Below are 27789 nucleotides of genomic sequence, written 5' to 3' on the forward strand. Positions count from 1 at the left end.
CCCTGCTCACCAGCTGCCTGGCACAGGAGAATCCCAGAGACGGGCGCCCTTGTAGTCACCCTTCTCTTCCCCAAACACATAGGCAACACTATCTGGCATGACCACAGCTGAATTTGAGGGGTTTTATGCAATGTTAACTTGACTTCTTACTGCTGGTCTTCGCCACGACTGGCTCATCATTCAACTTTCCCATCTCTGCTAAGTCTTTGTTACCCCCTCTGCTTTCCAGCTTCAAACACTGTGTTTGCCTCTTTGGTTCTTCCTGCACCTGTGGACTGGTATCTCCTAAACAGTCCTCTACTGGTGCTTTTGATGAAGTTCTTAGTAGCTTCTATTTTTCAAATATCTGCAAGCATCTATAATTCTGTGAGCTTTTTTCCTTTTTTTTTTTTTTTTTTTCTGTCTTGCCAGAGATTTAATTTGCTTCTTTCAGAAAATTCATTTTGGGGTGGACGTTGTAGCACATCGGCTTAAGGTGCCACTAGCAACACCTGCATCTCATACTGCAGTGCAGTTTAAGTAGCAGTTCCTCTGCTTCCAAGCCAGCTTCCTGCTAACGCGCCTGGGAAGGCAGTCAATGATGACGCAAGTGTTTGGGTCCCTGCCGCCCATGTGGGAGACGCGGATGGAGTTCCTTACTCCTGGCTTTGGCCTGGCCCAGCCGTTTGAAGACCAAATCAGAGGGTGGAAGCTCTCTCTCTCTCTCTTCCTCTGTTGCTCTGCCTTTCAAATAAATAAATCTTCAAACAATGTGAAAGAAAGCTGCATCTGTACTCAGAGTGAACAGACTTCCCCCTGCATGTTCCTTCCAACACAAGGCAGTACAACTACTTAACACTTACAAGGCAGGTAGTGGAAGTACTTAAGAGGTGACATGAGAGGCCTGCACAGGTCACACGCAAACACTGTGCCACTTAATGCAGGCGATTTGAACATTCACGGATTCCGGAATCCTCAGAGGGTCCTAGAATCAACCCAAGGGGAGAGAGAGAGAGAGAGACATCCTTGGTGTTACATATTTACACATCTAATAATTATTGACACCTTTAAGTGTACTTCTACAATCTTATTTTGGATATTGTGTTTGTCCTGCCTCTATTTTCCCTATCTTATCTTCTTAAAGATTGATTATATTTCCTTGTTCTATTTATTCTTGATTGGAAGTTATTATTATCTGCTTGTTTTGCAGCAGTTAATCTAGAAATTAACACATGTAAACATGCCTAAGTCCACACCAAGGTCCTCAGAATATGCTCACTCCAATCACTGCCTTCCCTTGTCTTCTGCTACTTTCATGTCTTCATTTTCTCCTTTTCTGAACCCTGCAAGACTTGTAGTCACTGCCTGCTTAGGTCAGCCACGTGTTAGTCACTTTATTTGCTCCACAGTCTTTGACATATTTCAGACCTTCCATGTTGGATCACTTCACCTCTTTCGGCAGAAACCCAGTTTAAAAAACAACCACTGGGGGCTGGCGCTGCAGCTCAATAGGCTAATCCTCCGCCTTGCGGCGCCAGCACACCGGGTTCTAGTCCCAGTCAGGGCGCCGGATTCTGTCCCGGTTGCCCCTCTTCCAGGCCAGCTCTCTGCTGTGGCCAGGGAGTGCAGTGGAGGATGGCCCAAGTGCTTGGGACCTGCACCCCATGGGAGACCAGAAGCACCTGGCTCCTGCCTTTGGATCAGCGCGGTGCGCCGGCTGCAGTGTGCTGGCCGTGGCGGCCATTGGAGGATGACCCAACGGCAAAGGAAGACCTTTCTCTCTGTCTCTATCACTGTCCACTATGCCTGTCAAAAAAAAAAAAAAAAACACTGGGGCTGGCACTGTGGTGCAGAAGGTTAGTCTCTCATCTGCAGAGTCGGCATCCCATATGGGCAAACGTTCAAGTCTTGGCTGCTCCTCTTTCAATCCAGCTCCCTGCTAAGGGCCTAGGAAAGCAGTAGAGGATGGCCTAAGTCCTTGGGTCCTTGCACCCACATAGGAGACCCAAAAGAAGCTCCTGGCTCCTGGCTTCTGGCCCAGCTCTGGACATTGCAGCCATTTGGGGAGTGAACCAGAAGATGGAAGATCTCTGTCTCTCCTCTCTTTCAAATAAATAAATCTTTTTAAAAAATAGGCCGGCACCATGGCTCAATAGGCAAATCTTCTGCCTGCGGCGCCAGCACACTGGGTTCTAGTCCTGGTTGGGGCGCCGGATTCTGTCCGGGTTGCTCCTCTTCCAATCCAGCTCTCTGCTGTGGCCCGGGAGTGCAGTGGAGGATGGCCCAAGTGCTTGGGCCCTGCACCCCATGGGAGACCAGGAGAAGCACCTGGCTCCTGGCTTCGGATCAGCACGGTGTGCCAGCTGCAGCAGCCATTGGGGGGTGAACCAACAGTAAAGTAAGACCTTTCTATCTCTCTCTCACTGTCCACACTGCCTGTCAAAAAAAAAAAAAAATAGGTATTACTTAGTGGGAGGTCATTCAGGGTGCTGCTTGTAGAATAAGTAGTCTTTGCAGCACCTCAAGTTGGTTTAAAAAAAAAAACACTTTATTTTTCATATTATTTGGAAGGCACAGAGACAGAAAGACACAAAGGAAGATCCTCTACCATTCCTCCAATTCCTGAAATAGCCAGAGCTGGGCCAGGCTGAAGCCGGGAGTCCAGATCTAATCTGGGCCCCCAGTGTGGGTGGCAGGGACTCAACTTCTTGAGCCATCACTGATACCTTCCAGGGTCTACACCAGCAGGAAGATGGAATCAGAAGCAGAGTCAGATGTAAAGATCCCAACTTCTGCACCAAACACCCACCCACACTCAGTTTTTTCCTGAAGATGTTCTTTATCTCGCTCTGTTCCTAGAAGATAATTTATTGAGTACAGAATTCTAGATTTATAGTTAAGTTCTCATCGTGCTTTGAGGATATTTCACCATCTTCTAGCACATACTACTGATGATAAGTTAGCTATCAATCTAATTGTCTTTTCTTTATATCATTTGTTTTCAAGAGTTATTTATTTATTCGAAAGGCAGAGTTAGAGGAGAGAACTTCCATCTGCTGATTCACTCCCCAAAAGGCCTCAATAGCTGAGGCTGGGTCAGGCTGAAGCCAGAAGCCTGGAACTCCACGGGGGTCTCCCAATAGGTGGCAGGAACCCAGGTACTTGGGCCATCCTCTACTGCTTTCCTAGGTGCATTGCAGGAAGCTGGATTGGAAGTGGAGCAGCTGGGACTTGGAGTGGCACCCATGTGGGAAGCTGGCATCACAGGCAGCCACTTAACTTGCTGTGCCACAACACAAGACACTCTTTCCTTCTTGAATGCTTTTAGGATATGTTTTGCAGTTTTACTATAATGTGTTCAGAAATGGAACAAAATTACTTGGATATTATAAGCTCTTTGGTTGAAGCTTGAGCCTTTATCTAACGTTGTCTCAGAAAGTGCTGGGATGGACAGCATCTCCAGCTGGGCTAGATTCAGAACGGTAGGGGCACAGGTGCTGCTGCGAGATGCAGACCGGGGTGCTCTATTGCTTTCAGTGAAAGGAGACCCAGTCTCACACCACACGTGTTCTCTGGCCCCAGGTTAACGAGGGCCAGGCCCAACGGAGTCTTGCTTCCACCCCTGCAGGGACCCTGGACCTGGGCAGAATGACGAGGTGGCAAGGCACAGGCCTGAGACACGGTGCTGGGAAGCCCTCTGTGGGAGCTGCGAGGACACCTGCAGGCTGGGGAGCGAATGCCCTGCGGAGAGGCTGAGGCAGGCAAGCCCCGGGCCCTCTGTATCTCCCCTTTGACGATCAGGAGCCACCTGGTTGCTTCCATTCACAGCTAACAAACCCTTCTCAGATCAAGCCAGCGTATTCTCATTTAGTAAAGTGTTTTATTCAAAAGCTTTTCAGCACCATCTAGTTGTCAGAAAGAATGGATACCACCTTTTCCTGCCCACCCGCCCCCCGATTCAGAGGCAGAGTTAAACCGCTCGGCTAGAGCTCCCCTAAGGATTATAACTGAGATCATGATAAGGTCTGGGTTGTTCTCTCACCCAGCGTTCTCTAAGCTTCTGCTTAAACCCAAGTCGAGCTGAGCTCCCCACAGTTCAGAACACAGGAAGGAATCGTGTCAGGCCTGATGAACCTCCCGCTCTTGGGCTGTTAGAGGCACATGAAGTTACCTTGAAGAAACCGAATTCAGTGACTGCCTTCTAGGGGGGACAGTGCTACTGCCAGGCAGCGTGCAGTGCTGTGAGCTCAAACCGCAGGTGACCCTCCCCTGCTGTACTCTAAGAAGAAGCATGAGGTCTGTTTCCTCTCCAGACACCTCACTCTCACCCTCGCCTGTCTTATTAAAACACAGACACTGAATCAAACCCTTTCACCGTAGTGAAGACAAACGCTCACATCTGATTAAAATGCTAAGAGATCCTGAGCTGTTGCAGGTGAAGAGAGAAGATAGAATGACCTGATCTTTCCCTTTTTTTTCTTTATGAATATTCTGTTTCAGCATAAAGCACACTTCCCCGAAGAGGCTCCTGGAGGAGACTGGAAATCCAAAAGTCTGACGTGTCCTGTGGGAACACAGTCACCTAGGTTACTTTGGCGTCAGCCCCTGGATCTGTCCTTTGCAGCAACTTCAGGTCCCAAGGGAGGAGGCAAGAGTCAGAGGCAGCATCACTCGGCCAAAGCCCCCATCGGGTCCCATGCTGGCAGGACAATGGGCTCCTGCTCTAACACGGCTAGCACCTCTTCAGGGACATGCTTCCTGTCCACCACCACTTCGTAGACGTACTCAGAGAACCACTCGTCTGTCATGCACAGGTAACCTGGAGGAAAGAACAGAAGCCGCGTGAGTCCAGAGGGAAACGGACAGAGAGCAGGATCCTGTTGCTGCTACGAAGAAACCTCTATCGGGGGTGGTGTTCGGTGCAGGGGCTGAGACGATGCGCGGGTGCCCACATATCGGAGTTCAGCTCTGCTCCCAACCCTGGCTCCTGCTAAATGTGCACCCCGGGAGGTAGGAGGTGCTGGCCCACGTACCTGGGTCCCTGTCACTCATACAGGAGACCAAGACTGAGTTCTTGGCTCCTGGATTCAGCCTGGACCAGCCCCTGCTGAAGACATTTCGGGGGTGCAATGCATGGGAGAGCTCTTTCTCAGCTTTTCAAATAAATTAAGATGTGGGAAAAAAATTTTCAAAAACTAAACCTTTTACAAAACCAGCATTTGTAGTGTTTGTCAGCTTGTCCATCTGTAATCTCATCAAAACTAAGCTGCAAGTCTGTGAGGCAGACAGGACCCAGTGCCAGCAGGCAGGTGCAAATGCTTCTTGTTCACACAGCCACACCTGCGGGTGCATCCTGAGCGTGACAAGGGCAAGCACACGGGATCTTCTCCCCTGCTCCCAGAGACACTGGCTGTTCTCCTCCCTCCCTCTCTATCCTATGTTCCCGTGGCAACTGGCTAAGCTGCTAGAGCCATCTAGATGGGGCCACGTCATCATTCCTAGGTAAACACTTTTGTTCAGATGAGACTGTGTGGGCCAAATGATCACCAGTGCTTGCTCTCCCAGGAGGAAATGTGACAAGGATCAGGCAGAACCAGAGACGCAGAGAGCTGCGCACGCTGTCCTTTCAGTACGGCCCTAGGACTTAGGATTTAGGGATTTCTCCAGTGGGCAGAGCTGTCCACAGTAGCCCTGTGCTAACGCCACGGGGAGAACTGGGCTAAGAGAGAAGTGCAGCATCGTCAGGTCGCCATCTGAGTACCGCCTCTTCTCATCAGCAAGAATCACCGGTGTCCCCGGTGCCACGCCAGCCACACAGGCTCCCTTCAGGAACACTTTGAAAAACTCACACGGTGAAAATACTTCACCTAAGCCGCTGCTAACATGAAGAGCCAAATCAACATGCGAGACTAAATAAAGTGAGCTGTGTGAAGCAGAATGGGTCACTGGGCCAGGGCGGGGACACGGAGCCAGAAAAGTGTACAAGGAGCACCGTGCAGACACCCGAGGACTCACAGGACCCCGCAGCCACCACCGTCTTACCATGTCTGGCACCTGCTGCGTCTATGAGACACTGCAGCCCGTTTTCTCTCCCAGTGTCTGTGTAAATCTAGGCCTGTGTTCTACTACCACGTCCCACCGGGGAAGACCGAGGGAAAGGTAGAGGATGTAGCTGTTTCTCTCCAGAGGGTCCGACAGCGCAGCATCCTCCAACTTCTTGACTGAAGGTCCCTTAAGGGTCTTGAAAGTACTGAGGAACCCTAAACGTTGTTAAGGTAGGCCGTATCGGGGCTGGCGCTGTGGCGTAGCAGGTAAACCCACCACCTGTGGTGCCAGCAACCCATATGAGCACCAGTTCGAGTCCCAGCTGCTCCACTTCCAATCCAGCTCTCTGCTATGACCTGGGAAAGCAGTGGAAGATGGCCCAGGTCTTTGGGCTCCTGGCTTCAGATCGGCCCAGCTCTGGCCATTGTGGCCAACTGGGGAGTGAGCCAGCAGATGGAAGACATCTCTCTCTCCCTCTCCCTCCTTCTCTCTCTCTCTCTGCCTCTTTGTAACTCTGCCTTTCAAATACATAAATAAATCTTAGGAAAATAAAAAGGTAGGTTGTGTCTACTGACACTACGTTGGAAATTACAAAAGAAAGTTAAACATGTTACCTCAGGGGGGGCATTTGGTGTGGTGGTTCAGCTATCACTTAGGATCCCACTCTGGAGTCCCTGGGTCCAAGTCCCAGCTCTGGCTCTCCATTCCAGCTTCCTGCTAGTAACCTGGGAGGCAGCAGGTGATGACTCACGTACTCGGGTCCCTGCCACCCCCTGAGAGACCCAGGCTGAGTTCCTGGCTCCTGGCTTTGGTCTGGCCCGGCCCTGGCTGTTGTGGGCATTTAGGGAGTGAACCAGTGGATAGCTCTGCCTTTCAAATTAAATAAATAAATAAATAAATAATTTAAAAACCCATTTAAAAATAAGAATTAAAAATATGAATATAAACAGTATATTTTAAGGAAAATGTATTTTCTAAAACAAAAACTTGTTTTAAGTTAGGAAAGTGACACTGGCTTACGTTCAGTGTCTGGCTTTGTAGGAGATAGTGGGATTCTCATATCTGTGTACACGCCATTGCAGTACATTGTTCTGGCTGAAGTACATAAAGACAACCTGGTGTCACACAGACCCTCTATTGAAGGCAAGATCTTGTAGACCCTTTAAAAGGGCCCTAGGGACTTCTGGGGGTCCCCAGTCTATACTTTGACACCTGCTGCTTTTAGGACAAGATTGATTAAAATAATTAAAAGGCAACACAGTGGTACATCCAATTTTGCAATCTAAATGGTGTGGCAGAGGACACTACTTAACCTAAAGACACAACTGCTTGGGTAAGGTCACCTGTACCCAATTCAGCTTCTCACCTCTGCCTGCAGCCAAGGACAGCCCACCCTAGGGTGGCGCAGCGTGTTTATGTTCAAAAAGAAGATGCCCTGAAAAGATGCTAGACAGGAAATGCAGCCTGCAGGGGACTGATCCCACGGCCTCTTCTCAGTGGGGGACACAGGCAGGGAAGGCACAGCTGATCCTGGGGCCTGCGCTCTTCTGCTCTGTCCTGATTATCCACTTAAGCCCCTGGCTGCACAGGTGTTGGCCAGGCAGAATCCACTCTAGCATCACCAGGTTCTTGTCAGCTGAACGGCCAACCAGTACCACTTCCCGCTGCTCCCTAAGTGCTTCTGGGGAACTCAGCATTTGCCATCTCAAAAGGAGCCTTCAGGGAGCAGGAGACCAGACTGCCACACACGGCACCCTCTGAGACATTAGTCATCCTTGCCCTTCCCACACTGCAGGCTGACCGGGTCCTTCAGCGGCTCTGGGCATCAGGCAGGTAAAGGGGAGAGGCAGCGTCGTGTAATAAAGTTCTGTGTCCTTCTCACAATACTATCACCAAGCAATCAAATGAATCTTCAAAGACTGTCCCGAGAAAATGGACAGTAAGTGCATCTACACGATCTTGTTCCCAAGGCAGATCAGATTAAGTCCTCACAAATTAAAACCCCTATCAGTTGTAATCCATTCTTTCAATGTCCCTGCCAGGAGACCTGCCTTGATTAGTCTCTCTCTTCAGGATATGAGTTCTTTGGGCTCACGAAAACCTCCCAGTCCAGGTGGCGGCCAAGTAATTGCACCCAGAGCAGATAACGGACTTGCGGCTGCTGTAACTGTTGACTCCGGGAGAGATGGAGTTTGTGAAGATTAGCATCGGGGAGTCTGAGGGAGAAGTTCAGGCAGGACCCGTGGCCACTGGGATCTGAGGAGAGCTGCAGCCCCTGGCCCAGGCCAACACAGGCATCCCCCGTAGGCAAAGGCGAAAGAAACAAAATGAAAACCTGCTCCAGGGACCCTGGGTTACACTCAGGGAAACAGAAAAATGGATAAAGAAAGTCAACTCTAGAAAACCTAAGGTGATGTTAAATTTTGCTTGAATTTTAATGCCTCGTTTACATGCAATGAGGAAGAAATAAAGTAAGCAAACAGACCCTTAAAGCACATGGCAACACCTCTGCAGCTGGAAGGCAGAGCAGGGCCACTGCAAAGGGAAAAGCAGTGTCTGTGGAATGTGGCTGGAGAGAGCCTGGTGAGCTTCCGACAGTTAGTTCAGGGAAGGAAGGTCTTCACTGGTGAAAATGGTTTTCTGAAACCCTACAGAGCTAAGATGTAAACCTCTCAGACCAGATTCAGGTGACAAATGTACTTATTCATGAATTAGAAACAGTTTGTATTTTTGTTGTCTTTGCTCTGTGAAGTGTTTTACCTAACAAACTATTCGAGGTTACTGTGTGTGTGTGTGTAGTATTTGTAAAAAGGTCCTACAAAACAAGCTGTGTGTTCTGCTCGGATGCACCTGCCTTGCAGCGTGGTCCTGAGGCAGCTGGGCTCCCAAGACCTCATTAAGTCACTGCCGATCTTTCACCTGACGGCCACGGATCAAGGATGCAAACGGCTCCCAGAAAAGACAGCAAAAACCTCCTGGCACTTGTCTCATGTCTTCACCTCCCAAATAAAGAGAAACCACTCACAGGGCACTCATTAGTCAGTCATGTAAATAAAATTGCCAAGCCTGTGTAGCAACATGGAAAAATGTTTAACTGACAATATCCTGTATAATTACAACTACATTACTACTATAGATGAACTTAAAAAGACATAAAAAGCAATAATGATAATTTTATGGGTAGGTAATTTTTTCCCCTCAAATTTCTGAAAAATTTTTTTTTAAAGATTTATTTGAAAGATACAGTTACAGAGAGAGGGAGGGAGAGAGAAACAGAAGAGACAGAGATCTTCCATCTGCTGGTTCACTCTCCAAATGGCTACAACAGCCAGGACAGGGCAGGACTGAAGCCAGGAGCCAGGAGCTTCTTCCAGGTCTCCCACGTGGGTGCTGGGGCCCAAGCACTTGGGCCATCTTCCACTGCTTTCCCAAGTGCATTAGCAGGGAGTTGATCAAAGTGGCACAGTGGTGACTCGAACCAGTGCCCATGTGGGATGCCAGCACTGCAGATGGCAGCTTTATCCACTAAGCCATAATGCCAGCCCCTTGTTGTACTGCTTTTTAAAAATGGATTATTTTTATTTGTTTAAAAGGTGGGGGTGGGGGGAGAAAGAGAGAGACAGAGACAGAGAGAATATCTTCCATCCTCTGGTTCACTCTCCAAATGGCTGCAACAGCCAGGGCTAGGCCATGCCAAAGCCAGGAGCCCAGAGCTCCATTCTGGTCTCCTATGCAGGTGGTAGGGTCCCTAGTATTTCAGCCCGTACTGATGCCTCCCATGATGTGCACAGCAGGATGCTGGATGGGTAGCAGGCATGGAACTTGATCCCAGGTACTTCAATATGGGATGCAGACAAGTGGTGGTTGACTTCATCTGCTGCACACAACACCCACCCTTATATTGCTTTCTGAACCCCTTAAAAACTACCCAAATAATTCATGCTCATTCTAAAAACTCTGCAAACATAGGAGGATACAAAGAAACTTTTAAAACTGATTACAATTCCACCACCTTGGGGTAAGCTCTGTTCAAATTTACATATATTACTTGATCAAGTGTCTACATAGATTCCATATATTTCATAAAAATGAGACATCAGAACATTCGTTTGTTACAAAGTACAGCATGTGCTGCTTTCCCAGTTACTCTCTCTCCATATTGATAAAGAAATATGTGTATCTAAATTTATAATTTTAAGTGCCAAATCTGCATGATTAAACCAAGATATATTTGATCAGTTGTTTATTGAAATCTGGATTGTTTTTTCAGTTATAAACATTTAAGTTGTTGGGGCCAGCACTGTGGCATAGAAGAAAAGCTACTACCTGCAGTGCCGGCATCCCAACTGAGCGCCAGTTCGAGTTTTTATTTATTTGAAAGAGTTACACAGAGAGAGGAGAGGCAGAGAGAGAGTCTTCCATCTGATGGTTCACTCCCTAATTGGCCGCAACGGCCAGAGCTGCACTGATCCGAAGCCAGGAGCCTTCTCTGGGTCTCCCACACGGGTACAGGGTCCCAAGGACTTGGGCCATCCTCCACTGTTTTCTCAGGCCACAGCAGAGGGCTGGATTGGAAGTGGAGCAGCTGGGTCTCGAACCGGTGCTCATATGGGATGCTGGCGCTTCAGGCCAGGGTGTTAACCCGCTGCGCCACAGTGCTAGCCCCTGCTCTACTTCTGATCCAGCTCTCTGCTGTGGCCTGGGAAAGCAGTGGAAGATGGCCCAAGTCCTGCACCTGCATGGGAGACCCGGGAGAAGCTCCAGGCTCCTGGCTTTGGAAGAGCCCAGCTCTGGTTGTTGCAGCCATTTGGGGAGTAAACCAACAAATGGAAGACCTCTTACTTCCTCTGTCTCTCTATAACTCTGCCTTTCAAATAAAATGGATAAATCTTAAAAAAAAAATTAAGCTGTTATAGACATTTCTGCAAGTAAACCTCAGTTGCTTATTAACCCACTGCAGCCCAATGCTGGTCTCTTTTTAAAAGTTATTTATTTAACTGAACGGCAGAGTGACAGAAGACAACGGGGGACGATAAGGAAGGGAGAGAGAAAGAGAAAGAGACAGATCTTCCACCTGCTGATTCACTCCCCAGATGACCACCAACAGCCAGGGCTGCACCAGGCCAAAGCCAGGAGCCTGAAGCTCTATCTGGGTCTCCCACATGGGTGAGAGGAACTCAGCTACACTGGCCATCAAGTACTGCCTGCCAGGGACACTAGCAGGAAGCTGGGTCGGGGGTGGAGGCAGGACTTGATCCCAGGCACTCTGACAGAGGACGCTGGGAATCCTCAGTGGCAACTCAACTCCCCGGGGCCAACCCCCCCTCCCCCCCAGGCCTGCATGTTCAGAAGGATGGATAACAGGATGTTCTAAGCACTGTAGATATTAACTCACTGCAACACTGTAACAGCAAAACACTGGAAACAACCCAAGTTCTGTTAGCAAGGGAACTGGTTAAATAAACTACGGTGCGTCCAGACAATGGAAGACAGTGAGGCTGGACAGATGCAGAAATGTCCTGACAAGGAAGCGCCTCCAAGAGCGAGCTAAGAGGAAGCTGCAGAGTAAGGCACGAGCTGTGTGCTACCTGGTGTAAGGAGGCTACTAAACGGGAGAGAGACCCAGAAACCAACAGAAACGGAACCTGGCAGAGGAGGGTGGAAACAAGATCCCTCTCTGAACAATGTAACTTTATTATTTATTAAAAGAATGACACTTCAGAAAATTAAAATAAAAAACACCACTCACCCATATACAAGGATCCACTGATCCGGTCAGGAGCTTATACTCCACAATGCAATTTCCCATGCTCTACCCTTGCTTAGATCTTAATCCTCACAACACTCTGAGGAAGGCTGGATTGGGTGTCACCAGCCAAGGTCAGGCAGCCACATCAAACGCTGTTCTTAACTTCAAGTTTGGAGTTTCCCATAGGGCTCGGCTGCCAGGCAGCAGAGCCTTGGCAGGGAGTGATGGTGGCAACAGGTAAACGCGGTGCCTAGCTCCGGTGCCTCTGTGTCTGGACCTAACCACATGCACTCACAATGCCACACAGGCCCAGGTACCCAGCTTTTGCAAGGTCCATTTATGGGGTATTTTGTATCCTGAATTCAAGAGATGCCAAGTGTCCTAAGTATGTGTGCGGATTTCAAAGGATGGGTGACAGCATGAGCAGTGTGTAAAAACGCCAGGGGAAGGGGCCAAAGCACCCTCCTGTGACCATACTGCTGCTGGGACAGAGACCTGAGAGGCTGCTTCTCCCTCGCAGAGTACAGATAAAAGCCTGGCTCTGTGGTGAGGGCACGTCTATGATCGTGAACTGTGTGCTGATAAGAGATACTTCTGGAGCCGGATATTACTTGTGGCCTCTTTCAGAAACAAAGGCTAGCGAAGGTACTGTCTCCCTGGTCAATACGCCAGGCAAAACGCAGGGTGGAAATGTGGGAGGGAAAGGAGCTGTCTGGATCTGTGGCTTGTATTCTTTTCCACCATCAAAACCACAAAAAAGTTCAGACAGAAAGAAACCTGTTCCAAGGGTGCGCCTCCTACTAAGGAGCCAAGAAGAAACCTGTACCCTCGGGCTGCCTTCTCCTTTGCCTGGGCCAGTGAGCAGACCCGGGAAGCCCGAGACACGCCTCTGACATGGGAGCAGGGGAGGAAAGCACACCTGGGATGTCACCCAAGGGTCTGTCTTCCCACTCAAACCCAGTGACCTCTCTCTCACCCCCAAACTGTCACCATTTCTATTTGTTTCAGGCCAAGCCTGCTTTGGGGTCATCCCACAAGAGCCCCATGGATGGAGGCCACAGTCCCTCTTGGCCTCCCTTCTCTGAATTCTCCAAAGCACGTTCCAAATGCTCTTCTCCACGACCACATCCCTGGTGTCCTCCTTCTCTCATTCCGAAAAATGCCACAGCCCCAGAACCCTTCCTCCAACTCCACTCCCTCTTGAAGAACCCCTAAGGAACATTCACGGCTCCAAATCGCTCGGGTAGTTTTCCCCTGTATCATTCTGCACTTAAACTCTCGGTTGGCTCCTGCAATGTATCATAGTCACCACAGGCGGCAGCATTACAGCGCCCCCCACCCCCACCCCCGGGCACCCAGCAAGCTGCTGATGCCATACAGCCACACCCCTCCCCCTTCCCAAGGTTCCCAAACCACCTGCAGGTCCAGCTCCAAAGCTTCCTCCCCAACACCGTCCAGCCCCTGGCTTTGGGGGTGCTCTCTCCACCCCCACCTTCAATGTCTTCCTGCTGTCTCCCCTACTCAGGGCCCTCCCTGGTTTTGTTTTTCCTCTTTCTCCATCATCTGCCTTCCTTGCTTTTCTCAGTCTATTTATCCTGTATCTTACAGTCTGAGGAGCACACCATGAATGCCATTTCGGTCACATCCCAGCCCTCCTCAAATCCCCTTCCTGTGTCCCAGGTGAGTTAGTGTAAATCCCTCTGAGGGTCAGAGACACTCACTCCTCCACGGCCTGCGCACGGTCCCCTGCATCCCGTCAATAAATGGGAGTGGACGCTCCTGCTAATGGTTTTTCCTCAGCACTGGGTCCATTCACCTCCACTGCCTTCTCTCACAGAACTAAGTCCACACTCCAGGTCATCCACCCAGTACACACGAGGGGACTGAATGCTTAGCGATCTAGGCTGGAACAACGGGGCGAGAGAGGCAGCTCCTCTGCAGGAGGGAAGGCTGGGGCTCCTCACGCTCTTATGTCCTTGCTCACATCAGTCTACACACAACATTAACAGCAGAGCGATGATGGCTACTACTTCTGAGTATCTTACACACCTGGCACGATTTTCACAACACTCCTAGTAGGTAGATAAACATTTTACCCCTATGTTACAGATGAGAAAGCTAAGCAAAGAGAGTTACATGCTATGTTGAGGGCTACAGTCAACTGTAGGACAGGCAGGAAGCAGATTCCAGATTCAGTGCTTAACTTGCACCCTTAGCAGACCAGTGCAAACACACATGGGGAATAACTTGGTGAAAACTGCGGGTCCTCTCCACAGAAGAAAGTGTGGGTGGGTGATGCACACACACATACACACATGCACTCACACGTCCTGCTACACCAGAGATGAGGGGCTGCCTCCCTCTAACCAAGCCTGCTTGTGGTTAGCAGTCTCTGAGCCACAGTCTGTCCCCACTCTCACAGTGGTAACCATCCCCCCATCACAGTCTGCTAAGGAAATGCTGTGGAACTGGAGCACACAGGCTTCTTCCTCTAGTCCACTCCCAGGCACCGTGTTCTCACCAGCGTCATGCAGGCTATTCAGTCAACAACGATGGACAACGCAGAGTCCTCCTGAAAAAACTCCGACCTCCTCGTGTGACGGCAGCAGCGCTTTCCCCAAGCCTAGAAAGTCCTGCAGCCCTCAGAGGTGACAACAAATTTGTATCTTGTCCTTTTCCAGGAAATCAGAAACCTCTGCTGTTAGCTCGTAAGTTTACTCCTGCTTCAGCAAGTTCAGCTCAATACTGCCTGTAATTGATATTTTGCTGCAAATCCAGACCTGAACCTCACACAGATTTGCAAATAAGTGACTGTCTTTTACAGTAGAGACTTTAAGGAAGCTGCCTGTGTCAAATTAAGAAATCTGAATTCCTATCCCATCCCTGCTACTGTACAACTGAGTAAGCAAAACCCCCCAAGTTTGAGTTTCTTCACACAAAGCAGGGGTATAATTACCAAGTGCACATCCGGAGTTATTCTACCATCATGAAGGCAGGCGAAGTAAACACAAATACACTAGCAAACACTGAATTTTTATGAAACAAGATGCTGTGTAACTAACTCTATGTCTTGAGCACCTCTGACAGAAACATGGAATATTCAATGAACTCTGATTTGGAGTGGATGTTTGGTACAGCAGTTAAGTTCCAGCCTGGGACACCCACACCATATCAGATTTCCTGGTTTAAATTCTGGCTGCACCATGTCCAAAACAGCTTCCTGCTAATTGCACACCTGAGACCCAGACTAAGTGCGACCTGGCCCAGTGCTGGCTGTTACAGGCATTTGGGGGGTGGTGGTGGTGGTGGTGAATCAACGATGGAAGTTTTCTTTCCATCTTTCTCTTTGCCTTTCAAATATAGAGCAAAAAAACATAAAATTCTTTGATTTGTAGAACAGCATACAGTTTGAAAATGCTTCCATATATTTGACAGCTATATATAGACAAAACTGTGGGATCTCAAAAGGAAAACAGTAATTATCCATATTACTAATACACAGAAATGTGACACCACAAGGAATAAATTACTATCCAAGATATGTAACCAAGAGCAAGTACGAACTGTCTCTCAACTCACTTAATTTTGCAATGTAACAAAAAATATGATGAGTCTGTTTATCTGAGACAGAGAAGGGGAGAGAGAAAAGGAGACAGAGAAAGAGAGAAAGAAAGAGACAGAAAGCGCCTAGCTGTCAATTAACTCCCCAAATGCCTACAACAGCCAGGGTTGAAGCTGGGAGTCAGGAGCTCAACCCAGGACTCCCACAACGGATGGCAGAAACCCAGTGACTTGAGCATCACTGCTGCTCCTCAGGGTCTGCACCGGCAGGAAGCTGGGGTGAGGAAGCCAGGTGCTCTGATGTGGGGTACAGGCATCTTAACTGCTAGGCTAAACACCTGCCCATATAATGAGTCTCTCGCTGAGCTCTGTACATTATCTCCTTCCAAATCACACGTGGTGAAGCAATCAAAGGCCACAATGCTGGTGTTTAGGAAGCAGCAGAAACCCAGATGTAACATGAACTGACCACTAAATTTCTTTCTAGATTAATATCTAATGTGCCAAAGTCTCTTTGAAATCATCAAGAGGCCCATGTTTAGGAAGAAGTCTGGAAATTTTACTAAAATGAAATCAGGAATAGAAAGGGTAACTTGTAAGAAAAGACAAAAAATATGGGTTAAAAAGAATTTCAAATGTTCGTGTTTCTGAAAGGTACAAAGCCAATTTGAAAAATGAAAAACTCAGCTCAGTTCAAAATGAAAACCAACAGAGAGACTTCTTCAAAGATAAAGATTTTCTTCAGTGAATACTTCAGAAGTGGAAAACATTATCACCCTCCACCCTCACTTAAAAGTCGTGTTATTGAAAATACTGAGAAACTCAACAGCATTAAGATATGTGCTGAGGGAACTGGTGTCGGGGCCACTGCTGGCTGGGAAACCTGCATTCCACGCTGGAGTGTCCGATCAAGTCCCAGCTATTCTGCTTCTAATCTAGTCTCCTGCTATTGTGCCTAGGAAGGCAGTGATGATAGCTGAAGTACTTGGGTCCTGACAACCTACATGGGAGACTTGGGTTCCTGGCTCCTGGCTTCAGCCTGGCCCAGCACTGGCTGTTGAAGCCATCTGGGGAGTGAGTCAGCAGACAGGAATTCCCTGTCTCTCCCCCAGCCCATTGTTCTGCCTTTCAAATTAATTAATTAATCAAATCTTAGAAATAACTGTTATGATAATCCCACATTCAGAGATCTGCCCTGCAAGCTTCACAATGAAAAGACAATCTCATTACTAAGTGTACCAATCACAAGTAAGTATAATTCCAAGAACTTAAATTATTTTTTTTTCAAATATTTATTTATTTATTTATTTGAAAGTCATAGTTACAGAGAGCAGGAGAGGCAGAGAGAGAGAAGTCCTCCATCCGCTCACTGGTTGACTCCCCAGATGGCTGCAACAGCGGAGCTGCACCGATCCGAAGCCAGGAGCCTCCTCCAGGTCTCCCACATGGGTGCAGGGGCCCAAGCACTTGGGCCATCTCCACTGCCTTCCCATAGCAGAGAGCCGGATCAGAAGTGGAGCAGCCGAGACTTGAACCGGCGTCCGTATGGGATGCCGGCACTGCAGGAGGTGGTCTCACCTGCCATGCCACAGCACCGGCCCCAAGAACTTAATTTATTAACTATGAAAAACACTTTGATTTATGCATTGCAGGATGTCAGTAACTACTAATTCTGGGTGATAGGCACACGGTGGAGTGGATTCCTTAACACTACTCTGTTCATTTTGCATAGGTTTGAATTCACTCATGATAAAAAGTTAGGGAAAACCAAAACATCTTGTTATAATGTAGCATGGATGAAATAAATTCAGGGAAATCTGGGTGGCTGCAGTTTCTTATGTGCCCCTTCACTATGTGCTCTTGTTAGACACAAACTCTCACCACAGGCCACTCCCTGAACAGATTCCCAGTCACAGTGATGCTCTCAGAGCCTTTTCTCCTGACATCAGACATCTACATGATGCCTTGATTTTTCGTATGGTCTAACGTCCTCCAGTCACTACTTCTGGTCACAATGATCACAATTGGACCCGTTATTTCTGTGAGTGGAGTGGATGTTATTAAAACAGAAAGGCTGAGGCCAGCGCCGTGGCTTAACAGGCTAATCCTCCACCTTGCGGTGCCGGCATACCGGGTTCTAGTCCCGGTTGGGGCGCCGGATTCTATCCCGGTTGCCCCTCTTCCAGGCCAGCTCTCTGCTGTGGCCCGGGAAGGCAGTGGAGGATGGCCCAAGTCCTTGGGCCCTGCACCCGCATGGGAGACCAGGAGAAGCACCTGGCTCCTGGCTTCGGATCAGCGCGATGAGTCGGCCGCAGCGGCCACTGGAGGGTGAACCAACGGCAAAAAGGAAGACCTTTCTCTCTGTCTCTCTCTCACTATCCACTCTGCCTGTCAAAAAAAAAAAAAAAAAACAGAAAGGCTGGGGCCGGTACTCTGGCGTAGTGGGTAAAGCTGCTGCCTGCAGCCCTGTTCATGTCCTGGCTGCTCCACTTCTGATCCAGCTCTCTGCTACGGCCTGGGAAAGCAGCAGAAGATGGCCCAAGTCCTTGGGCCCCTGCACCCGCATGGGAGACCCAGAAGCAGCTCCTGGCTCCTGGCTTCAGATCGGCATAGCTCTGGCCATTGTGGCCACAGGGGAGTGAACCAGCAGATGGAAGACTTCTCTCTAATTTTGACTCTCAAATAAATAAATAAATCTTAAAAAAAAAAAAAGAAAGAAAGAAAGAACAGAAAGGCTGAGTGAAACACAATGCAGGGGTTAAGAAGACTGGCTCCGGTGTCAGACTACCCAGACGGTAACTGTGACTCTGTCACTTCGGTAGCAAGCATGCAGGTAGCTTTGACTTAAAGATTATGATCTTTTCAAATTCATTTCTAACTAAGGATGAAAGGTACACTTGGCCTTTTCAAAATGACAAATAGTCTAAGGAGTCCCAAGGTGTCCCTCTCATCTACCCATGTAATCCACTTCTGATATGATCTATAAACAAGGCACAAAATTCAAGTATTTCAAGAAGGAGGCCTCTCTTTCTCTCTCTCTCTTTCTCTGCTTCTCCTCTCTGCATAACTGGCTTTCAAATACATACATACATACATACATACATATATCTTAAAAAGGAAGGGGGCTGGCACTGTGGCGCAGAGGGTTAACACTCTGGCCTGAAGCACGCGCATCCCATATGGGCACCGGTTCAAGACCTGGCTGCTCCACTTCCGATCCAGCTCTCTGCTATGGCTTGAGAAAGCAGTAGAAGATGGCCCAACTCCTTGGGCCCCTGCACCCGCACGGGAGATCTAGAAAAAGCTCCTGGCTCCTGGCTTCGGATCGGCACAGTTCTGGCCATTGTGGCCAATTGGGTAGTGAATCAGCTAATGTAAGACCTCTCCTCTCTCTGTGTAACTCTTTCAAATAAATAAATAAATCTTAAAAAAAAAAATATTTAGGGGCAAAGAGAAAGCCATGTAATTATACATGTTAGATACACATTTGATTTTCAGTACATCTAACTATGAGTCCCAGAATTCACCAACATGAGGTAACTTAACTGGTAAAATAAAGAACTTATTTTCCCTTTTACGTCTCTCCTTGTCAGAAGCAACCTCTGTCCATTTTATGGAATAGGTTACTTGACTTACCTAACAGTCTCTGGGCAGGAAGGGCCGTGAACATGACTCAGGGGGAAGACCAGAACCAGGACAGGGTAGAGGGCAAGGGCAGCTTGCCCAGGTTATCCCTTCTCTGTTTACATTTACCTCCAGCCTGTAACATTAACATTGCTTTTCCAGAAATGTCCATCTTAACAGGCAGAAATCCCAAAGAGAATAGTAACAAACTGTAAACAATGTTATCTACGGAAGCAAAATGCCAGCATGCTGTTTAAGGTTGTCCTGTTTCCTGAGAGAGCACACAGAGAGGTCCTGCCTCAGCCATGCCAGGTGACACCCACCAGGATGAGGCCCCACTAGGGGAGACACAGATCCCAACCTAACAGCACACTACCTGCTCTCCTAAGGTAGGACAGCTGAGCCAGTTAAATTAGATCATGTTTTCTTTCCTTCTTTCTTGGTAATGGTCTTTCTGACCATTACCAAGATATGCATGAGAATAATTTATTTTGGCTTTGAATGGACTATTCCCCACCCCTAATCCAGTTCAGCGTCTTTATCTTTTGGCTCTCTACTGAACCACTCTGCTCTGTATAATCTCAGGCATTTCAGCAATTTGAGAACAACAAAAAATGTCAGTCTAACCTTGACTAAAGAGCTGTGGATTTCACCAGGAAGGAGTACAGGCAGATTACAAGGACCAAGGCCCCAGTCCTTTCAACACAATAATGGAATGAGAAAGCCTTCTGCTGAGTATAAGTAAAGAGAGAGAAAAAACAGCAAAGTGGCCCAGAACCCTCCTAAAGAGCAGGTAAAAAGGTTCAGAGTAATAAGGGTACATAAAACAGAGCATTTTCCTACCTTTACAAGTGTTCATCCTTACAACATTTACACACTCAGCAGCTGTTACAGAGGGAAAAACATAAAAAAAAAAAAAAAGCAAGCGGATAGATCCGCGCTTGTCTAAATACACCATAATCTTAGCCCGCCCTCCTACTAGAGGCTAACCTGTACAATACAGCCAATTACAGGGACTGAAACTGACCAGAAAATAAACAGAAGCCTCAGATTCATCTGAAGCAACAGGAAAACAACTTTCATTCGGTATCTTATGTTTACTATAAATAATCCATCTTTCTCAGGTCTAACTAAACTGTAAGTTACTTTTAATCTTTCTGCTAGCTTTGTTGAGATTTAAATCCCTCTCCACCAGATTCCAACGTGTTTGTCTTAAAATGAAATCCGCCTCTAAGAAATCACTAATTTAAAGACGTTATCCTCTAACTTCAGAACAGTTCATGTAACAGGCAGCTCTTTAACCCCACAAGTTCAGAAATGATAGACGGGGACATGCAAGCACGTGGCGACAAAGAAAAGGCACAAAGGGCACTGGTGTTTGCCTGCAGACATGGAGCTGCTCTGCTCGCCAGCAGCACCTGTGACCACTTCATGGGGAGATGAAGAGACCTGCAATGACGGACTAAGTGGCCTTCAGATTCTGGCCCTCATTTAAGAGCCTGGGCTGCTCAGTCAGCAAGTCAAGTTCAAAACTCAGGCTCTTCTAAGACATGAGTTTCTAAACACGAGTGACAGAAGCCCCATCTGTACCTACACACCACCACTTCTACCTTTTACCCCTGTAAATCCTGATGCTCTGAGGAGCATGGGTGGAAAATCTCTACTCCAGACACAGAGAGGCAAGAGCAAAGAGCAAAGATCTCTACCTTCTTTCTTTCTCTCTTTCTCTTTCTTTTCAAACAGGTGCTGATTCCTGATGCTGAGACGTATGCTGAAGTTTGGTTACAAGTGACTGTGCATCTCACCTCTCTGGCTTCCCCATCTACTCCCTCCCATTGTTTTAACTAGCCTTGTAAACTGTGGTTACTGTGTTTTTCCTAAAAGACTCTAGGAAACAGCTGGTTACAAAATACCTTGCAGATGCCAACAGCACATAGCACCTGCACATAAACAAACTCACATGGACACATACACCAAGGTAGCTGCCACTTTTGGTTGGAAATCTTAAAAATTAAAGCATAAAAGCTCCTTTAAAAGGCTTCTAATGGGGCTTGTACTGTGGTGCAGTGGGTTAGGCTACCGCCTGAAGTACCAGCATCCCAAATGAGCACCAGTTGAGTCCTGGCTGCTCCAGTTCTGATCTAGCTCCCTGTTAATGTGCCTTGGAAAAGCAAGGGAAAATGGCCCAAGTGCTTAGGTACCTGTACCTACCTGGGAGCTCTAGATGAAGCTCCTGGATCCTGGCTTCAGCCTGGCCCAGCTCTGGCTGCTGTAGCCATTTGGGGAGTGAACCAGCAGATGGAAGACCTCTCTCTTTCTCTCTCTCTCTCTCTCTCTCTCTCTAACTCTACCTTTCAAATAAATAAAATAAATCTTAAAAAAAAAAGCAAACATCGGAAGAAAATAAAAGGCTTCTACCTACTACTAAAAACAGCCTAAAAGGTCTAAAAAAAATTCAAGAATATTTACCTTAAACTGTTAAATCAACAGTGATCTCAGGATGTCAGATTCTTAGATTTTTAGAATTTTTGCTATCTATAAATTTTTCTACAATTCACATATTACCTGTGCCACTTTAGTTAACCTAATTACTATAATTTTTCAAAAAGACTTACTTATTTGAAAGGCAGTTAGAGAGAGGAGGGGGAAAAAGGGTTCTTCCATCCACTGATTCACTCCCCAAATGACCACAACAACCAGGGCTGGGCCAGGACAAAGCCAGAAGCCAGGAACTCCATCCTGGTTTCCCACGTGGGTGGCAAGGGCCCAAGCAGTTAGGTAATTTTCCACTGCTTTCCTAGGTACAATAAGAGGGAGCTTGATCAGAATCGGAGCAGCCGGGACTAGAACCTGTCATCTGAAATTGGATGACAGCATTGCAGGCCATGGCTTAACTCACTTGTGCCGTAACACTTGCCTGTGTTACTATTATTTATTCATAATTTCTGCCAAGGGCTTGTCTTACCAGCATAAAAACGTTCTAAATAGTAACCAGAGCATTCTTCTCTTCAGGTTTCACAACTTCTAAAAGGTCTCTAACAAATGTCTAAAGAATGTTTCTGACAAATTCCATTCTCTTGCTCACAAGGGTTCTGATTCTCCAGAGCTCTGGTGCAATAGTTAAAAACGCACTCAACGGCATTGAGCAAGTTTCCTGGCAAAGGGCCCTCAACCTTATCACAGCCGAGTGGCTCTGGTACAGGAGGTATAGTAGGGTCAGTACGGTTTGGAACAAATGCAAGCATGTACTGGTCCCAGAGTCAACCCAGGGGTTCGGGCATGCCATACTGCCACAGGAATCCTGGGGCAACCCAGATACTCACTTTTTTTTCCTGTCAAATAATCTAGTGAAAGGCATCAATTAGTGAGAAGTTCTCCAAGCTGGAGCGGCTTCTACTCAGAGAGGCAGGTGGTGGAGCTGACCCAAGTCAGCTGAAGTTGGTATTACCACATCAAGCTCACCTTTGTGGCCATGGTCTTCACCCCATGAATTCTCCACTCTCCATTTCACAAATACACCATCCCGATCATCCTGCAAGAGAGTGGACGACAGGGTACAGTCTGAAGCTACAGTGCCCCTGAGGGCCATCATGTAACCAGCTCGTCTGCAGCGACTCAGAATACACAGCCTGCTCCGCACGGCCCTCATGCACAGGAGGAGGCCTTCCATCCCCTACCACCATGAAGGGATCCTTCAATAAAGCAGAGTTTGAATCTCCTGGGGTAAAATACAACACAGCAGGAAATAACATGTTTTCCTTACACTCTAACCTACACAGAAAATAAGCAAGTAAAAATGCTACTTAGCAAAGGAAAATGAAATCTTTGAAATTACCAAAGGCACTGAATGCCATTTGAAGCCAAGGACCCACTTTTCATCATTTGGTACTTTTTGCAAAGGCATCCCAATGTATTTATTTTAGGTATGAGTCAAAGATCTAGTCTGACTTTTTAAAAGCAAAGCAAGGGGCCAGCACTGTGGCATAGTGGGTAAAGCCACTGCCTGCAGTGCCGGCATCCCATATGGGCACCAGTTCGAGTCCTGGCTGCTCTACTTCCAATCCAGCTCTCTGCTATGGCCTGGGAAAGTAGTGGAAGATGATCTAGGTCCTTGGGCCCCTGCATCTGCATGGGAAACCCAGAGGAGGCTCCTCTTTGGATCGGCACAGCTCCGACAATTGCAGCTATTTGGGGAGTGAACCAGTGGATGGAAGACTTCTGTCTCTCTCTCTCTGACTCTGGGTAACTTGCCTTTCAAATAAATAAATAAATCTTTAAAAAACAAACAAAAAAAACAAAGCAAACACCTTCTCATCATAGTGCCTTACTTTTTTTTTTTTTTGACAGGCAGAGTGGACAGTGAGAAAGAGAGACAGAGAGAAAAGTCTTTCTTTTCCGTTGGTTCACCCCACAATGGCTGCTGCAGCCGGTGTACTGCACTAATCTGAAGCCAGGAGCCAGGTGCTTCTCCTCGTCTCCCATGTGGGTTCAGGGCCCAAGGACTTGGGCCATCCTCCACTGCACTCCCGAGCCACAGCAGAGAGCTGGACTGGAAGAGGAGCAACTGGGACGAAATCCAGCGCCCCAACTGTGACTAGAACCCGGGGTGCCGGCACCACAGGCGGAGGATTAGCCTAGTGAGCCACAGCGCCGGCCGTGCCTTACTTTCTACTTAGGGAAACCAAGTATAATACCCTCCAAATGTGTTCCTTTACTTAACTCAGTTACACAAATACTGAATTTAATATAAAAGAGACTGAATGGCAAAGCAAAAGTAAAAAGAGCATTTCAAAACAAAGCACAGGCAGTTTTGTTCTCCCTCTTCTATCTTCATTCATAAAATAAGCTCAATTTTCATCTCCTTAAAGAGACAGTGAGGTGCAGGCATTTGGCCCAGTATTTAGGACACCCATGTCACATAGTACTTTGATTTTATACTTGGCTCCACTCCTGCTAATGCAGACTCTGAAATGCAGCAGTGATGGTTCAAATAACTGGGTTCCTATCACCCATGTGGGAGAACTGGCTCTGGGCTTTGGTCCAGGACAGCCTGAAGTGTTGAGAGCATTTGGGGAGTAAGCTAGCAAATGGAAGCTCACTGTCTTTTAAAAAGAGTGCTGTTTATCGTGATGGCTTTCACTTACAGCCTTTACTACAGCAGCACAGAGAGTTACAAGAGGAAGCTCCATTTGGGAAAAGACTCCCCTCCTTCATGTCTACCCAGGACAGTGGCTGATGTCAAAACAACTTAAATCTTTGTAGCATGAGAGAGTGCTGACCCTTGTATTATCTCCTAATGATTTCATCTGTCAACTCCCACTTGCATATCACTGCCTGACGAGTCTCTTCTGCATGGGCTTTGACTCCCTTTGGCTCTGCTGACCAGAACACTCTACTCTGGGCAGTTTCTTAGGATCTCAGCAATCTTCAGTCTTGGAAATAGTCAACAAACCTAGTCCCAAGTTTCAAACACTCTTAACTCTACAAACAACCTTGAACTATACATTCTAGGGCTGGCATATTAGATGTCTGGTTTTTTCATGCCCTTCATTGTAGTCTGTCTTTATTATCCCTTTTTACTATCACTGTTATAATCTATATCACCTAAAGTCATTTACTTGTTATAGTTAAGAAGTCTGAAAATGCTTCTTATTCTTGCCCTGGCCAGTGAATTCCTGCATGATCTGGATCAAATTGTTCTCTGAGTCATCCACTAGTTAGGAATGACAATACCAGACCTCTTTGCAGGTACTTCATGAAATCAGCAACAAGAAAGAACACTGTAGAAATACAGCTACTAGTATATGTTTATATTATTATTCAAACGTAGCTCAAACTAGTTTTAGTGGTCAAAACTCTTGGGGAATGATTTCAATACAAAATCCTAGCTATGATATAAATTCTGCTTTATATTATTAGCATGTAAAGTCATTCTACTTCCCTGAGGAAATAAATTGTGCCAAAGAATGGAAGTTCCAGAAAAAAATCACAGAAAGTATTCATGACTTTTATTTCTGAAAAATAGGAATACTCTACAACAGAGATGGAAAATAGCAAAAAGCTGAATGTCTTCTGCAAATCACAAGAGGTCATTTTGCTTTTTTAAAAATAGCCCTCTGGGGAGCCGGCACTGTAGTGTAGTGGATAAAGCTGCCACCTGCAGCACCAGCATTCCATATGGGCACTGGTTAGAGTCCTAGCTGTTCCACTTTCGATCCAGCTCTCTGTTATGGCCTAGGAAAGCAGCAGAAGATGGCCCAGGTCCTTGGGCTCCTGCAATCGCAAGGGAGACCCAGAGGAAGCTCCTGGCTCCTGGCTCCGGATGGGTGCAGCTCCAGCCATTACGGCCAACTGGGGAGTGAACCAGTGGATGGAAGACCTCTCTCTCTTTCTTTCTCTGCCTCTCTGTGTAACTCTGACTTGCAAATAAATAAAACAAATCTTTTTAAAAAATTAGCCTTCAGGGGCCAGTGCTGTGAAACAGCAGGTGAAGCTGCTGCCTGCGATGCCAGCGTCCCATAAGGGCACTGGTCTGTACCTTGGCTGCTCCACTTCCCATCGAGCCCCCTGTTAACGGCCTGGGAAAGCAGTCAAAGATGGGCCCTTACCACCCACATGGGGGAACTGAAAGAGCTTCTGACTCTGGCCTGGCCCAGCTCTAGCCTTTGTGGCTATCTGGGAAGCGAACCAGTGGCTGGAAGATCTCACTCCACATGTCTTCCTCTCTCCGTAACTATCTTTCAAATATATAAATCAATCTTTTTTTTAAACAGCCTTAAATATAGTTTAAAAGTTTAACTTTAAAGACCTATAATTATAAATCCACTGAATTTTACAATATAGCTGGCCCAAACATAAATATGAACAAATTTTTCCGCTTACTCATGAAAAACTCCTCCCAGTGTTTTGCTTCTAATGTCAAAAAGGCACTCTCATTTAAAATATCTTATCACTTAATTTTATGTTTTGTTTATTCAAGCATGAGAATTAAAGTGATAAAAAAATTTTTCATTTATTCGATAGGCAGAATGACACAGTAAGAGACATATTGAGATTTTCCAACCACTGGTTTACTCCACAAATGCCCCAAACAGCCAGGACTGGGTCAAGCTGAAGCCAGGAGTCAGGAACTCCCCCCATGTCTCACACATGGGTGGCAGGAATCTAAGTACTTGGGCTATCATCTACTGCCTCCCAGGAGCATTAGCAAAAACTGGATCAGAAGCAGAGGTGGGACTAGATACCAGGCACTCTAAGATGTGGATGTCCCACATGGGGGTTTGACCCACTGCACCACAAGGTCCACCTGTAAGGTAACAAAAATTTTCTTTTATAAAGATGATTTATTTATTTGAAAGGCAGAGTAATGGAGAGAGAGGGAGACAAAGAAAGATCTTCCATCTGCTGGCTTACTCTTTTTTTTTTTTTTTTTTTTTTTTGACAGGCAGAATGGACAGTGAGAGAGAGAGACAGAGAGAAAGGTCTTCCTTTGCTGTTGGGTCACCCTCCAATGGCCGGCGCACCGCACTGATCCAAAGGCAGGAGCCAGGTGCTTCTCCTGGTCTCCCATGGGATGCAGGGCCCAAGCACTTGGGCCATCCTCCACTGTACTCCCAGGCCACAGCAGAGAGCTGGCCTGGAAGAGGGGCAACCAGGACTAGACCCCGGCGCCCCGACCGGGACTAGAACCCGGTGTGCCGGTGCCACATGCCAGAGGATTAGCCTATTGAGCCGCGGCGCCGGCTGGTTTACTCTTCAAATGGCTACAATAGCCAGGCTGAAGTCAGGAGCAAGAAACTCCATCCTGGTCTCCTATGTGGGTGGCAGGGGCCCACGTACTTGGGCCATCTACCACTGCCTTCCCAGGGACATTAACAGGAAGCTGGATCAAAAGCAGAACAGACAGGACTGAAACCAACCTTCCTAAATGAGATGCCAGCATCACAAGCAGTGGCTTAAGCTGCTGTGCTACAAAACTGGTCCCAAAACTTAAATCATCTTGTGCAATCATGCAATGGTGTTTCCTATTCTACCCAGGTAATACCAATAAAACTTCACATATTCTTTTGTTTCTTGGTGTGGGACTCTCACTAACTATAGAGCTGAGACTGCCAAGGAATGAGGAAAGCAGCTCACTTCCAAGATTTCAGTCTTTCTATTTATATACGAAAATTACCTCACCATCAGGAATATCAGCACAGGAGGCCTTATTAGTTCAGAGTACTTTTAATGTTGTCCTGTGTTTGATTCCCCATCAAACAGAATTTCTCCAAGTTCTACTAAAGACCTAGCCTTGGGATGAGCAGTTGGGTTAGCAGTTAAGACATCTGTGTCCCATACTGGAGTGCCTGGATTCAACCCTAGCTCTGGCTCTTGATTCGAGCTTTCTGACAGTGAAGATCCTGGGAGGCAGCAGGTGATGGTTCAAGCAGCTGGGTCTCTGCCACCCATGTAGGAAACCTGGATTGGGTTTCCAGCTCCTGGCTCCAGTCCAGCCCTGGTCATTGCAGGCATCTGGAAAGCAAACCAGGACATGGGAGCTCTCTGCTCTCTCTCTGCCTAAAATTTGGCACAATGACATGCTAAGATATTCCTAAACATTTTAATGATCATAAATCTAGTAGGTAACATAGCAAAAACAATTTTCTAACAAATTATTTCCTAAAACAATCTACACAAGGTAGTTACTTAGGCAGGAAGCCTGTGGTGGTAAAGAATTTAAGAAGTTCCTCTTTCTTAAGACCTCCGAGTAGAGGGTTTGCTTGGCTACCCTTTCTACAGCCTGGAGGTGGGACACTTATTTGTGAAAGATAAAATTTCAGTTGTTGTAT

General features: G+C 47.2%; 1 protein-coding gene across 2 annotated transcripts in view; it reads right to left on the bottom strand.

The window, feature by feature from the left end:
- Positions 1 to 3839: 3839 nt before the first annotated feature.
- The window catches only part of BLMH (bleomycin hydrolase), a 64988-nt gene continuing 41038 nt past the window's right edge, over positions 3840 to 27789 (bottom strand). For both annotated transcript variants that reach the window (XM_062215989.1, XM_062215990.1), the window contains 2 exons: positions 22421 to 22490; positions 3840 to 4798 (listed from right to left, as the gene is read on the bottom strand). In XM_062215989.1, the coding sequence (XP_062071973.1) occupies positions 4647 to 4798; positions 22421 to 22490 (222 nt within the window). In that variant the 3' untranslated portion in view covers positions 3840 to 4646. The remainder of the gene's footprint in view (positions 4799 to 22420; positions 22491 to 27789) is intronic.

The sequence above is a fragment of the Lepus europaeus genome, chromosome 18 (genome assembly GCF_033115175.1).
Source record: "Lepus europaeus isolate LE1 chromosome 18, mLepTim1.pri, whole genome shotgun sequence".
Taxonomy (NCBI): Eukaryota; Metazoa; Chordata; class Mammalia; order Lagomorpha; family Leporidae; genus Lepus; species Lepus europaeus.